Source organism: Meles meles, chromosome 4, assembly GCF_922984935.1.
Source record: "Meles meles chromosome 4, mMelMel3.1 paternal haplotype, whole genome shotgun sequence".
NCBI lineage: Eukaryota > Metazoa > Chordata > Mammalia > Carnivora > Mustelidae > Meles > Meles meles.
Window position 1 is genome coordinate 96,717,928 of NC_060069.1, and position 16,318 is coordinate 96,734,245.

A 16,318-nucleotide genomic window follows, 5' to 3' on the forward strand; every position below is an offset into this window, starting at 1 on the left:
CCAGTAGGAGCAAAATGACATAGGTCATAAACTTGCATTTCGATAAAGGAACAGTACCATAGAAAGAATAAATGAAGGTAAAATAAAGCATTTCTTCTTATTTTTAATTGATCCAAAATATAACTGTTAAAGCAATGAGAGTAAGAATATATTGGTTATTATAGCATATGGATCAGTGAAATGAATGACAGAAATGCCACAGGACAGTAGGGATGAACAGGGAATAATCTGCTATAAGGGACCTACATTGCACGTAAAGTGACAGTATTATCTGAAGGTGGACTTAGATTATTTTATATGTAAACTCATATACTAGTTCACAAGACAAGCCTCACTAAGGTTCAAAGAATAGGGGATCCTTGACCATAGAGCAAAGGAGTTAGAAGTTAATTCAAAAATGAGTTAAAATTCCTGCATATTTGGAAATTTAAAAACTTAAATACTTACAGGTTCAAAAACCATAACAGATGTTTTAAAAAATTAGAGACTAATATTGATAAATTCAAAACTAATGGAATATACCAAAATCAGTGTTTTGAAGGAAATGCTTACCCTTCAATACTTTTATAAAACTGATGACTGCCTGAAAATTAATGAGCTACATGACTACTTTAAGGAAAAGAACAACAAAACAAAAAGAAAGAGGAAAGATGCATATGAATGGGCGTTAATGTGACTAAAAATATATATATATAGCAGAGAAAATCAACAAAGTAAAAATTTCATTCTTTGGAAAAACAATACCAAGGAAATTAATAAGCCTCCTGTAAAACGAAGTAAGGAAAAAGAGTGAAAGCACAAATAAATAGTATTACAAACGAAAAAAAGTAGGCATGATTATAGATACCACAAACACTAAAAAGATTTTAAATAATACTATCAACAACCACATACCAAAAAATACGAAAAGTAGGTACAAAACACTTTATAAGGAAAATGTAATTTACCAGGGCACCTGATTTGCTTAGTTAGTTAAATGTCTGACTCTTGGTTTTGGCTCAGGTCACAATCTCAGGGTCGTGAGATCAAGTCCTACATTGGGCTCTGCACTTGGGCATGATCCTGGCTAAGATTCTCTCTCTGCCTCATTCTCTGCCCCTCTCCTGCCCCTTTCTTCTCTCCCTCTGTAAAAAATAAAAATAATAAGAAAGAAATAAAAAAAAAGAAAATGTAATTTACCAAAACAATGCAGACAGTTCTATAAGTAGTGAGGAAACTGAAGTAGTTAGAATTTTCCCATGAAGAAAACATCAGTCTCAGATAATTGTAATATGAGTATTCTACTGAATTGAAGGACTAGATCACTTTAAACTTAAACTCTTTCCAAAAGTAGAAAAGAAGGAATACTCTGCAGTCATTTCAGAAGACCTGCATCACTCTAACACCAAAGCCATACGGAGTCAAAATGAGAGAAAAATAAGGTTGTTTCACTCATGAATATGGAATCAAAATTCTAAAAAACATATTAGTAAATCAAATCCAACAATGTATTTTTTTTCTTTTTCAAATTTTTATTTGAATTCTAGTTAGTTAAATATAGTGTAGTATTAGTTTCAAGAATAGAATTTAGCGATTCATCACTTACATATAACACACAGTACTCATCATAAGAAGTGCCCTCCTTAATACCCAACGGTGCATTAAAAATAAAATATCTTGGGCACCTGGGTGGCTCAGTGGGTTAAGCCTCTGCCTTTGGCTCAGGTCATGATCTCAGGGTCCTGGGATCGATCTCAGGGTCCTGGGATCGATCTCAGGGTCCTGGGATCGAGCCCTGCATCGGGCTCTCTGCTCAGCAGGGAGCCTGCTTCCCCCTCTCTCTCTGCCTGCCTCTCTGCCTACTTGGGATCTCTGTCTGTCAAATAAGTAAATAAAATCTTAAAAAAACCCAAAATAAAACAAAAACATAAATGTTCCCTATTCAATAATTTTAAAAATTAAATTACCTCAATAGATACAGATAAAACGTGTGATAAAATTCAGCATGAATACATGATTAAAAGCTTTAGTAAATAGCTAAATAGGAATAGAAGAGAACTTCCATACCCTAATAAAGAGTATTTGAAAGAAACTCTTACAGAAAGTGAGAGAATAATGAACACCGAGTTCAGAATGGGTAAATGGAGACGGGGTGATGAGGTGGGAAAAAAACCCACATAGATATACATGAATTATTGTCAAAGTCCTTATTTATTTATTTCTAGAGAGAAAGGGCGATGTGCATCTTGGTGGGATGGATGGAGGTAGAGTTAGAGGGAGAGAGAGAATTTTAAGCAGGCTCCACATCCAGCATGGAGCCACAGTGGGGCTCTATCTCAGGACTCTGAGATCGTGACCTGAGGTGAAATCAAGAATCAGACGCTTTACCAACTGAGCCACCCAGGCGCCCCAAGGTCTTAATTTTTATATTGAGTATAGGTTACCATGGATTCTTACGCTACTCCCAAAACCAAATGAACAAACAAATGCATGAGCCAATGATGAGTTTATCATGAACCAGTGTGTCTCCAGTGGCAATTTCTGAAAATCACATTATCTGGAAACTTGTACCACATGCAAATACTCCAGCCCCACCCCTGACCTACTCAATCAGAAACTTTGAGGGGTGGGCCCAGCGACATGCGTTTTTAAGAAGCCCTCCAGGTGACTGTGATGCATGCTAAAGACAGAGCAACATGATCATAAATCATGAATTCTAGAGTCTGTACACTTATAGTCCAACTAACAAAAGGGAAGCACAGCTGCGGGGTGCTGTGTACTTATTTCATGGGGATAACCATTGCACTTTCTCATTTAGTTGAGCTTTAAACCAGATGAGAAAGGACTTGAATGTGACTCCCTTTCTTCCTGATGCCCTGGTAACAAATCTAAAAGGGAGAAAATGAGGCCTATTACACTATTAAAACCAGCAGTAATTCCTGATACTAGGAACTTGCTACACCTCAATTTAGTGGCAGATTTTATTCTGTAGATCCAAAGTCAGAACCACTTTTAGGAAGTAACATGATAACAACAACAACAACAAAAAGGAAGTAACATGACTTCTGCAAATGGGGAGGACAGCCTCCAACAATTTTCCTACAGTTTGAAACGAGGAAAAAACATTGGTTCAACACAGCGCGGGCAACTTCCAGAAGATAAAAGTCTGGAGAGGAGAAAAGTTGTAGAGTTATGTGCTGAGAACTACTGGACACTGCAGTTTTGGAGATGACGTATGTCACTACAAAAGCCCCACTAATAGCTCTCGTCTACGAATAAGTCTTATACCTTATGAACCTCTGCCAACTCCTGGTCCATCCTTGCTGCCCTCTTGAGAAAACCAGCTTTCGTGGTAGTGACTTTTGGCTTTGGCGGTCTGATTCGGGGTTGTGTCACAAAATCTGGGAGACGTGACTCAAGTTCAACTAATCCTACAGAAAGGAAGGTACATATTTTTCATATTCAGTGATTAAATTTCATGTTTTGAAAGCATATTGTTAATTTTAGTAGCTGTTTGCTAAGTGGTTTCATTTAGAATTACTGATAAGATAGGGCTCACATAATTGAAGTGGCCCCAAAATGTAAAGCAAATTTCTACATAATTAATGTTCTCATGTTCTTGGTGATTTAGACCACAAAATGAAAAATGCATTCTTTTTCTTAAAAGATTTTATTTATCTGAGAGAGAGAGCACATAAGAGGGGTGGGGCAGAGTGAGAAGCAGACTCCCTACTGAGCAGGGAGCCCAATGCGGGACTTGAACCCAGGACCCTGGGATCAGACACCTAACAAACTGAGCCACCAGGGACCCTGAGAAATGCATTCTAATTAAGTCTTTCCCTATAAAAAAAGTATTAAGTTCTATGATAATAACCAACAGAAAATTAGTGACCATATGATATACGGGACCACCAATTTTTGGTGGCTATATACCAGTTTATTGTATTCTGCTCTGGAGATGATCAGCCAGAGCTACAAGTTCAACAGTGTGTCCATCAATTCATGATCTTGGCCATGTATATGCTTCAACATGTCAATTAAATTTAAATAATCTAAATGAGCCTCTCCAGGACTTGGCAAGAAGTATAGTCCTCTACACGAACTTGACCCCTAGTTACCCATTTCCTTGCCCACTAGCTTACTAAGACTTCTTTTTAAAGGGCTGATTTCATGATATATTCCTTGTTTACTTTGAAAACCTGGTTGTAAAAGCTTTTTCAGTTTCATTTTTGTGACATTGAACATGCTTAAATGTTTAGTAGGTAAACATTTATTTATTTGGATCTTAGGAGTTTTTATTGGTTTGTATGTACTCATATTAATAACATTAAATGTGTTCATTGCTATTTCTTGAAAATATTTTTATTTGTTATTTAGCCTTTAGTCTAATACTTCTCTTTTAGTACTTTAATACTCCTCTTATACTGGACTTGTAATTATGTAAATTGCTTACCTTCATAGGTGTTGAGATAGTGGTTTTTTACTACAAAGTCCTCTGAATTGTTGTCAGGGAAACGACCAAGGCGAGACAGAGGTCCATAGACCTGTGATGCATAATCACAATAATCCCTGATGATATTTCTTCTCTCCAACTTTCCTTCTATATTCTTTCTTTTTCCCACAAGTTTTCTGATTGCTACAATAAAACATACCTCTGTGACTATCTTCACAGTGTTGTTCTGAACAAATGCATAATAATAAGCCAGTTCTACTTTTATTCACAGGGAAGCTACTGAACTGACCGAATTTCATGATGACCGCTCACTGCAGCCAGGTCTGTCCTCTGCATAGCCCAGGTCATCATGAGACAAGTGGGAGCGACAGAAGCTGAGCCAGTTAGTGTCCTCAGTTGGTACTCATCAAAAGTCTTTTATAAGTGCATTCCAAGCTCTGAGGTTAAGAGCTTACAAAAACCCACTTACAAAAACTCAGGAAGAGTTTTGTCAAGCTAATGAAAGAAACTCAAAGTAACCAAGAAAGACATGGTCAGTGGAGTTCTGGAGAATTATTTTCTCCTGGGAAAATAACTGCAAGGGAAGGAAGACAACAGGTTCTCCAATAATCTCCTTCTACCTTGGCTAACAACAGAATAAAACACAATATATCCGAGCTTAGAACTTTCAGAATTGTTTGGCCATCAGGTGGAAAAGGCTCAGCTGTGCACACTGGGAGTTTACTCAGCTGAGGAGTTGTGCTACCTCTCTGCCTATCACAGATCCACCCCCCAGGGCTCCACACTGTGCACTCACGATGGGTGCAAAGCCATACTGTGGGATGGCAAAGTCTTACTGTAAGAGGCGCCTGCATGTACTACTGCTGCCTTGTGGGCATTTATGTTTGATTCTCCACACTTCTGTGTGTGACGTGGGGTTTGGGAATTAAATAAAAGTTTATATTTTGTTATTTATGTTTTTTTTTATTAGTCTCAGAGTAGAGGTCAGTGATTCATCAGTTGCATCTAACACACGGTGCTCATTACCTCAAGTGCCCTCCTTAATGCCCACCACCCAGTTACCCCATTCCTCTACCCCTCCCCTCCAGCAACCTTCAGTTTGTTATTTATCTACAAAAGTTAGTCAGCTCATCATTAGTTAGATCAAGTACTGAAGAGAAAAAGTGTTGACAATATTTAACTGCATACTTAACAGCTAGTTAAAAGTTATCTTCTCACACACAAAATAAGTTCAGCGGCATATAAGTGAGAGCAGATAACAGGCACCTAATTTATGTGGGGGGGATGTCCTTGAAGGCCTCACTGAAGAAGTGACATATGAGTAATGTCTTAGCCTTGGTTCCCCCAAAGGCACAGCCTAAAACAAAGTTATGTGTGCAGGTAGTTTTTTGGAAGGTGACTGATCCCAGAGGGTGGGAGACAGGGACAGGAGGACTTTAGAATAGAATACAATAGACAAGCTAGTCAACCCATCGTTTATTATTGTGAAGTACTGAAAAGAAACAGTTGACAATATCTAAATGCATACCTAGCATCTAGTTAAAAGTTATTTTCTCACATCAAGAAAACTTTAAAAGTTAAGTTCACCGAGAATAATTTTAAGGAATTTTTTGAATTTTAAGGAATTTTTATAATTGTTCTACTTTTGTAGAAAAATAACGAGTTTGGTTTTTTAAATATTGTGATTATTCTATTTATTAGGCATAGAAATTGCTAATTTGCACATGTAATTGAAATATTACAATTTTAAAAGTAAATTACATTAAAAGTTCCTAAGCAAATGAAACTATAAAGTTAAATACTAATGAGTTAAAATTTTTAATCCTTATTTTTTTAATTTTTTTTGAGAGGGAGAGAGACAGAGATGAGGGGTGGCGAGGGACAGAGGGAGAGGGTGAGAGAGAAGTTTTAGTAGGCCCCGTGCCCAGTGAGGAGCCCAACGTGGGGCTTGATCTCCCGACCCTGAGATCATGACCTGAGCCGAAATCAAGAGTTGGACACTTAACCAATTGAGCCATGCAGATGCCCCTTTTTAAATTTTAATTTAAAATTTTGATATAGTCATTCTTAATCATCCACGGACTGCTCTTTTTATATGTACAGATATAGTATGCAAACAGATATACAGTATATCTATGGTATTAAATTTCATGGCAGGGGGTGAGCAGGAAAAATGATGATTAAATGTCTCATTTAAGAGCAATAATAAAAAAAGACTGAGAAATAGGGCTCCCAATCCAGGACTTCAATCCATGACTATGGGAAGGCCAACCCCTTACACTTACCCCCCCACACACACACTCACCCCATAATGTTAATAGCTGGACTGCCTGTTAGAACATCAATACTTGGTTTTCTTAGTGAGGAATTTTCTTCCACTCTTCTACTTTTGAGAAATAATTCATCTCCTTTACTTATTTAATAACACTAGGACTCGAAAGAATTGTATCTAAATCAGGTTTGCTCAAAGATTCAAAGCAAAGTCAACCCTCCCATTCTCTTCACTGTTCATATGACACCATTACCTGAGACGTGTGTGTGCTGAATCCGTGCCAGTTTTGCCTCCTTTGCTTCCTGCAGTTGAGACCACCGGGCATTCAGGTGCTTCATGTTCACTTCGTTTTGATTCTCATCACGTTTTCTCAGCAGCTCTTTTAGAATTTCCAGGCGAATCTCCTGAAGTCTTTAAGTAAATCACCAAACATAAAGACCTATTTGGTATCTCAGAGTGTTCTACTAGAGAGAAGGGAAACACCTGTCATAAACAGGATGCTCTCTTGGGGCTGGTATCACATTCATGTATTTAAAAAGACTGCTCTGGCAAAAGTATGACAAATGGATTGGCTGTTTGGGGGAGGCAACTCCATAGTGAGTCTCTATAAAAGGAATATGTATGGGCGTAGTTCTGAAAGGTGAAGAAGAGTATGCCAGTCAAATAAAAGGGCTCTCTAGGCAGATGGGCCTAAAAGAACAAATGTTGTTCAAACATCAAAAGATGTTTGTGTACAGTTCCAGTCCATAGGTATTGGCCGGGGAGTTAAGTAACATGAGTGAAGAGAAAATGAAGCAGCATGCTATTTTAAGGAATAAATGTGAAAATGCCAGTGTCTGACATATATAGACACCCAATCAATCTTTGTTTCCCTTCCCCTTACCTTTATCTTGTTCTCCTAGAGCTAGCTACCTCGTTCATGTGTATACAACCATGTACACATGACTTCAAAATCTCTACCTCTGGCCCAGGTGTTTCTGAACCAGAATTCCTGTCTACTTGGAATTTTCAGCTAGCCCCTGACAACCTCAAACAAACCCCACTCATTTTGTTCCACCAGAAATCTACCCTTTCTTACATCTTCTTCCCTCCCCTAACAATTCCTCCTCTAAAACACTTCTTACATCCATCCCTTAGCTCATGTTTTTATCATCCCTCTCCTAACTTCGACTCTAGTTGCTAATCTAGTCTCTCCTTCTAATCTTGCTCCAGACAGCTGTCAAGATTTCCCTTCCTAAAATAGACATTTGAACATTTTACTCTTACTTAAAAATTCATAGAGTAATTTATTGAGCCACTCATTTGTCAAATATTTATGAAGTGCTCACCATATGTCAGGCAGGAAACAAACAATGATGAACAAAATAAAACATCTTCTCTCAAGAAGCACTGTTCTATTGGAGCGGGCATATGAGCTAGCATTTTATAAGACAAGAAGATAAACACCAGACCAGAAGAATGAAGAATGTGGGAGAAGAAATGACAGAGCATCTATGTCTAGTGCGATTCCCAGTGGATCCAGGAAGATGGGGAAGTCTTCCTTACAGGAGCCATGAACTCTAGTCTTGAGGATAAACAAGGATTGAGATTTGCCACAGAGACAAGGGAAAAGTGATGCCTCTGCAGAGGAAAGTTCAACTCAAAGGACTAGAGACAGAGCTAACATGTCATACTGGTGGAGCTTCTTAAAGCCTACAGGAGAGGGTGGGAAAGTAGTGAAAAGTGAAAAATATGGAGAAACAGGTGTTTTTAAAAATAAGCCACAAACAAAGAGTCACCTTTCTGTCTGAAGTTAGAAATCCTAGGTTCATTCTCAAATTCATCACTGAACTTTAATTCCTTTAGTCATAAAATGGACATAATCATTTCTATCCCATAAGATTGTCATGAGCATTAAGTGAGTTAATACAGACGACATGGTAGAACAGTAGTTCCCAAACTTCCCAAACTTGAGCATGCATCAGATAATCTGGAGTCCACACGGTGTCCGAAAATCTGGCTTTCTAACAAATTTCCAGGTAATGCTGATGCTGCTGGTTTGTGGACCACAATTTGAGAACTACTGGCTTGGAACATGACCCCAACACATAGTAAGCACTCTGTAACTGCAACATGCTCTGTAAATATCATCATCATCATCATCATCATTGCTAATATTATCTAACTGATGGCTTCTTACTCACCCTTCAACACCCAGCTCAGAGGCTACCTTCTCTCAATAACTTTTCCAAATCTCTACCTACCCCAAACAGAACTACCCAGGGACATTTTAAATGTTTTTAATGCCCTTCTGATAAGACTATACCTCTCCAAATTGCGGCAATAAGTTTAATTTTCTACAGACAGGATTGGGCACCCAATACCCAATACCTTTGCATTCTTTAATTGCAAGTTTTTACCAAAACATCACACAATCTGGATTCAGGGTTAATAGAAGGTGTTGTAGAAAGATAAACATATTTTGAATTCAGAACCACACTGAGTCTCTGGTTCTTAACTTTCTTTTGTGTAAGTGCACTGTCAGGGGCTGTGGTGGCATCGCTATGAGCAGTGAAGTGCCTCAGTTCAGCCTAGGACAAACAACAACTTTATCAAGTTCCCTTCCTTTCCTTTCTTTATTGCTAGGGAGATGTAATTTTGGGGGTTTCATCCCTTTCACACATTCCAAGGACAACCTCCTTACTGCAAATACATTAGATAAATAACTGAAAACCAGAAGTACCACAGCATATTGTTATTTGTGCACTGTGAGCTCATCTCTTAATTTAGGAATTCCACAATTTGTCTTTTAAATAAAAAGTGCCCCATGGGCTATGACTAGAACCCAAGGAGTCCTGACCGCGAATCTAGTAGCAGGGGGAATAAGAGGATTAGGTAGGAGGCTGATGGATCTGAAGATATCCCGAGGGTGGCACTAGGAATGAGCAGAAAGGGTCAGTTCAAAAGACTCATGATAAATGGTAAAGTTGTGGCACACACACACACACACACACACACACACACACACAATAGGAAATTACTCAGGCGTGAAAAAATAATGAAATGTTGCCATTTGTAACAAAGTGGATTGAGCTAGAGTATATTATGTTGAGCGAAGTAAGTCAGAGAAAGGCAAATACCATAGGATTTCACTCATATGTAGAATTTAACAAAATAGATGAACATATGGGAAGGGGAAGAAAAAGGAGAGAGACTTTTACCAATGGAGAACAAACTGAGGGTTGATGCAGGAAAGTGGGTGGGGGATGGGCAAGATAGGTGATGGGGATTAAGGAGGGCACTTGTGATGAGCACTGGGTGTTATATGTAAGTGATGAAGCACTGAATTCTACTCCTGAAACCAGTAGTACACTGTATGTTAATGAACTACAGTTTAAAAATATTTAAAAAGAAAAACATTTCAGGGGCACCTGAGTGGTTCAGTCACCTTCAGCTCAGGTCATGATCCCAGGGTCCTGGAATCGAACCCCACATCGGGCTCTCTGCTCAGTGGAAAGCCTGCTTCTCCCTTTCCCCCTGCAGCTCCCTCTGCTGCTCCCCCTGCTCATGCTCACTCTGTCAAATAAATTTTTAAAATCTTTAAAAAAACAAAAGGCATTCCAATGGGATTCTGTGATAGTCTAGATTAGATTTTCTTTAAAGAGATAAGGGAAGAGAAGAATCACAGATGTTTTGAGGAATTGTTCAAATCTGGGTTCCATAGTTAAAACTTTACATATGAAGAGGGCATTATATATTTTTATATTGTTAGGAAGAAAATTATAAAGCTATTTTTCCCAAAAGAACCAGAAACCCAACTTTCTCTCTCTACAGGTGGCAGGTTGCTTTTAAACCCATACATTTGGGAAAATGCTTTACAGATAAAAAGTATTTACATTATGCCAACAGCTCAGGTGCAGATATTTGGGTAATCTAGAACTTACTTTTCAATCTCCTGCTCTCTGAAGGCCCACTCCTTCCTCTCCATTGCGTTCATCATCCTCCTCCTCTTCTCAAACTGGAAGGAGTCACTCAGACTTGGAAGAGTGGCTTCCCAAGCACGTTTCTCCCGGGCACGTTCTATCATCTCAACCTCAGCTTGTCCTGCCGGGAGCCCTCGACCTGGATGATGAAGCAAAGCACCTTAGAAGCATATGGACAAACTCATGTATGTTTCAGTATTTCATTTATTCCCTTTCAGTTCCTGTTCTCTTGAACTTCAAGGGTGATGACAAGACAAAATGACATTAGGAAACATCTTCCTGGTGTGCCTCATAGCTTATCTGTGCCTTGTACTGCCTCTTGTAACTTATTCGGCCAGAAGACATTTTAGTTGCACATAAAATGCTAGACAGTATTTGAAGAATATTATCTAGCTACTAAATAATCATACCTTGGAATGCCCTATATCAGACAAATCAATATTTTGAAATGCAAGGAAATATCAGTTACTTAAAGAAGGTCACAGCTGGTAAGTGATAGAAATCAGGATTTGAATATGGCAATCTGACCTTTGTGGTCTTATCTACTACTCTATACTCCTGCTCTATTAGAGAAATAAAACAAAAATGAACTCTATAGACAAGCCTATAGCTAACATCATACTCAACAGTGAAGTTGAAAGCTTTTCCTTTAAGATCAGGGACAAAACAAGAGTCTATTCTTATCACTCCTATTCAGTATAGTACTAGAAGTCCTACCCAGAGCAATCAGGCAAAGAAGAAACAAAAGCCAACCAAACTGAAAAGGGAGAGGTGAACGGTCTCTGTTGCAGATAACATGACCTCATATATAGAAAACTATACAGACTATAAAAAAACAGAACTAACAAATGAATTCAGTAAAGTTGCAGGATACAAAATCAACATACAAAAATCAGTTGTATTTTTATATATTAACAATGAACTACCTAAAAAATAAAGAACACAATCCTATTTATAATAGAATAAAAATTAATAAAATGGGGGGCATCTGGGTGGCTCAGTCAGTTAAGCATCTGCCTTCAGCTCAGGTCATGATCCCAGGGTTCTGGAACTGAACCCCTCCTCAGGCTCCTAACTCAGTGGGGAGGCTGTTTCTCCTGATCCTTCTGACCCTCCCCACCCCACTCGTGCGTGCTCTCTCTCTCAAATAAATAAAATCTTAAAACAATAATAGTAGTAGTAGTAATAATAGTAATAATAATAGGAATAGGAATAAATTTAACCAAGGAGGCAAAAGATTTATGCACTAAAAACTATGAAATACTGATGAAAGAAATTGAAGATGACAAAAGTAAAGGGAAAAATATCCCATGTTCATGGATTGGAAGAATTAATTTGTTAAAATATACATACTACCCAAAGCCATACACAGATTCAGTACAATTCCTAGTAAGATTCAAAGACATATTTTACAGAAATAGAAAAAACAGGGGCGTCTGGGTGGCTCAGTGGGTTAAGCCTCTGCCTTCAGCTCAGGTCATGATCTCAGGGTCTGGGGATTGGGCCCCACATCAGACTCTCTGCTCAGTGGGGAGCCTGCTTCCCCCCCTCTGTCTGCCTGCCTCTCTGCCTACTTGTGATTTTCATCTCTGTGTCAAATAAATTAATAAAATCTTTTGGGGCGCCTGGGTGGCTCAGTGGGTTAAGCCGCTGCCTTTGGCTCAGGTCATGATCTCAGGGTCCTGGGATCGAGTCCCACATCGGGCTCTCTGCTCAGCGGAGAGCCTGCTTCCCTTCCTCTCTCTCTGCCTGCCTCTCTTGTGATTTAAAAAAAAAATCTTTTTAAAAAATTAAAAAACAACCTTAAAATTAATATGGAAACATAAAAATCTCCCAAGGAGCCAAAGCAATTTTGAGAAAGAAGAACAAAGCTGAAGGCATCACACTTCCTGGTTTCAAACTAAATTACAAAGCTACAGTCATCAAAATAATACAGTACTGGGATAAAAACAATCACATAAAAAACACACACACACACACAGAGTCACATAGACCAATGAAACAGAATCAAGAGCCCAGAAATAAACCCAAATATAGTCAACTAATATTTGACAAGGGAGCCAAGAATACTCAATGGGGGAAAGATACTCTCCTCAGTAAGTGGGGCTGGAAAAATTGGCTATTTACATGTAAAAGAGTGAAACTGAATCCCTAACTTACATCAGTCACAAAAATTGACTTGAAATGGATTAAATACTTACGTAAAACTCCTAGAAGAAAGCATAGGGAGAAAGCTTCTTGATATTGGTCTTGGCAATGGTTTTTTGTATATGGCACCAAAAGCACAAATGACAAAAGCCAAAGTAAACAAAAATGAGACTGCATCAAACCAAAAAGCTTCTGCACAGCAAAAGAAATAAGCAACAAAATGAAATGGCAACCTATAGAGTGGAAGAAAATATTTTCAAGCCATACATCTGATAAGGGGTTAATATCCTAAATACATTAGGAACTACTACAAATCAAAAAACCAAAATAATGTGATTTTAAAATGGACAAAGGACCTGAATAGACATTCTTCCAAAGAAGATATACAAATGGCCAGCCAGTACATGGAAGGCGCCCAATATCACTAATTATCAGAGAACTACAAAAGAAAAACACAAGAAGATATTACTTCAAAGCTGTTAGGTTAGTTGTTTTAAAAAAGACAAGAGATAACAAATGCTGGCAAGAATATAGAGAAAAGGGAACCCTAGTACACTGTTGGCAAGAATATAATTGCTATAGTTATATCAAAAACAGTATGGAGCTTACTCAAAAAATTAAAAATAGAGGTACCATATGATTCAGCAATTCCACTTCTCGGTATATATCTGAAGGAAATGAAATTACTATCTCAAAGAGATATCTGTACCCCTCCATGTTTATTGTAGCATTATTTACAGTAGCTAAGACATGGAAACAACTTAAGTGTTCATCAACACATGACTATGTAAAAAAATGATATAAATGTATATAATTCCTATATAACATTAAAAATAATTAACATATTAAATATGATTACTATGTGATATAACAAAATTTATCATATATGTAATATTTAATATAATTAATACTGACTATATTTAATGTGATAAATTTTATTATTATATGTAATATAAAATATATAAAATTCAGTCATACAAAAAGGAAATCCTGCCACTTGTGAAAACATGAATTAAACTTGAGGGCATTATGCTAAGTAAAATCAGTCAGACAGAGAAAACAAAAATTGTATGATCTCACTTACATCTGGAATCTAAAAAAAAATTAATTCATAGAAACAGAGAGTAGACTGATGATTGCCAGGGGCATGGAAGTGGGAGAAATGGGTGAAAGCGGTCAAAGGGTACAAACTTACAGTTATATGATGAAAAAGTTCTGGATATCTAACATACAGCATAATGACTATAGTTAAAAATACTATATTGTATACTTGAAAGCTGACAAGAGAGCAGACCTTAAATGTTCTCACCACGCATACTTAAAAAAAAAAAGGTACTATGTGAGGTGATGGGTGTGTTAAGTATTGTGGCAACCATTTTGTAAAATATATATATATAAAATCATCACATGGTATGCCTTAAACTTATATGATATGTCAATTATATCTCAATAAAGCTGGAAAAAATGAACTATACATAAGTAAAAATATAACACTGGTCTTTTAATTTTTACATACATGATATTTTACTATAAGTATCACTCAGCAACTTGCTTTTTTACTCAATTTTGTCTTGGGGACACTAGTCACACTGATACAAAGAGATCTAATTTCATTCTTCCACTGTAGGACTCAACTAGAATTTAAGTTATCTTCTAAAAATTGATGTTTTAGATTGCTTCAATTTTTGAGTACACCTAGTAATGCTGCAAAAAACATCCTTGTACTGGTCTCATTATGTCCATATGAAAATGTCTCTAGGATCCTTAGAAGGACCTAAAGTCTAGCAGCTAGATCATAAAATATAATCACTTTAAATTTTTCTGGATATTGCCAAACTTGCCTCCCAGAATTTTCCTTAAGCCTTGTGAGATTCCCCAGGTGCTCTCCCACAGCCCATGCTTCCTTACTTCCTCCCACATTGTTTCTGCCTAATCTCGGTTGCTTTTTATAGTCCTAATAAATACTTAGTAGTCGTTCACAGATTTTTTTTCTTTTTTTTTGTAGTTTCACTGAAAGTGTACCTTGTGGGAGTTGTGTTGTGCTTATTGCTTTTGTGTGGTTTCTGGGACGAGAAGAGCAAAGATACTGACTTACATACACACAGTTATACTGGAAATAGGGATTTGGATTAGCATTGCTTAAAGGTATAAAATGTTTAGGGGAGAAATAATATTTATTTATTCAAGCAAGAGTCTTCCCATTTATAAACATGGTATGCTCCTCTTTTTATCAAATCTTTGTTCACATGCTTAACGAACACTTTACATTTTTCTCCATAATGCTATACACATGTTTTTGTTAAGTGACTTTCTTAGGTTGTTATTTGTTGCTTTAAGATTATATTTTCAAATATAATCTTATATATTTATAGACATAGCTCATATATAGGAAAGCTATTGATCTTTGTATGTCAATTCCATAATCACCTACCTTCAACTCAGGTTCTTTGTTCTGATAATTTGTAATTTCATTTGATTTTCTAAATGAGTAAATTGTCTACAAGTATAGTTTTGCTTTTTATTTCTAATCCTCATACCTGAATTTTTCCCTCTTACTGCACTGAGTCAGCATTTCTCAATCAAAAAGTCAGCATCACTCAATCAGTGATATCACTGCCATACTGAGCAAACAATTATTTCTTATATGGGACTGCTGAATGCAGGATAGGATATTTAGTATCCATGCCAACCTACCTCCCAAGTCCCACCCCATGTGCTAAATGCCAGGAACACATCCTAATCATCACTACATTAAAAATGTAGAGGAAAGACTTGTGGGGAGATGGCAGAACAGAAAGATCCTAGGCTTGTCTCATCCAACAGATGCAACTAGATACATCCCCATCAGTGTAAAGAACCAGAAAAAAATCCAAAAACCAAAAACCAAAAAACAAAGACTGGAAGAACAGACTTCACACCTATATGTTGAAATGAGGCCACACTGAGGAGGGTAGGAAAGGCAAAGACATAGTGGGAGCCAAACAGACCTGTAGGACTGTCCACCAAAGGGAAGAATGCAGTGAGTACAAAGAGGATAGAACCCATGCCAGGTACCCCAGGCACCAGAAAGAGGAATCCCCGTAACATTTGGCTTTGAAAGGCAGAGGGGCCCAGCTTCGCCATCTCTTAAAATCAGTATGGTTTAGTACCTGGAACTTAAAAAAAAAAAAAAAAAATCAGTGGGCTTAGCTCTGGGAGAGTGGAGGATGAGAGAAAACTGAGCCCCTACCCTTAAAGAGACAGCACAACAAACAGCCCCACTGAGATTCAACTTAGAAGCAGAAATTTGATAAGCATCTGGGATATACAAGAGGGGGGGTTTATTTACTATCTCAGAGTTTGTGCTGTGGGGGCAGGGATCTTTGGGAGACTCCTCAAGGAACAAAGAAGTTGGCAGGGGCCATTTCCCACCCCCACCTTCCAGTGTAGATATATGGACAACTGCCAGAATCAGCACAGCAGGAATAATCACCACCAACCTTTCTAATAGCATACACTCCCCCA

At 37.7% G+C, this 16,318-nt stretch overlaps 1 protein-coding gene across 2 annotated transcripts in view; it reads right to left on the minus strand.

Moving 5' to 3' along the window:
- Window positions 1–16,318, minus strand: part of CFAP91 (cilia and flagella associated protein 91) — a 99,023-nt gene that overhangs the window by 36,020 nt on the left and 46,685 nt on the right. For both annotated transcript variants that reach the window (XM_046001512.1, XM_046001513.1), the window contains 4 exons: window positions 10,628–10,805; window positions 6,958–7,115; window positions 4,433–4,615; window positions 3,268–3,410 (listed from right to left, as the gene is read on the minus strand). In XM_046001512.1, coding sequence (XP_045857468.1) covers window positions 3,268–3,410; window positions 4,433–4,615; window positions 6,958–7,115; window positions 10,628–10,805 — 662 coding nt within the window. The remainder of the gene's footprint in view (window positions 1–3,267; window positions 3,411–4,432; window positions 4,616–6,957; window positions 7,116–10,627; window positions 10,806–16,318) is intronic.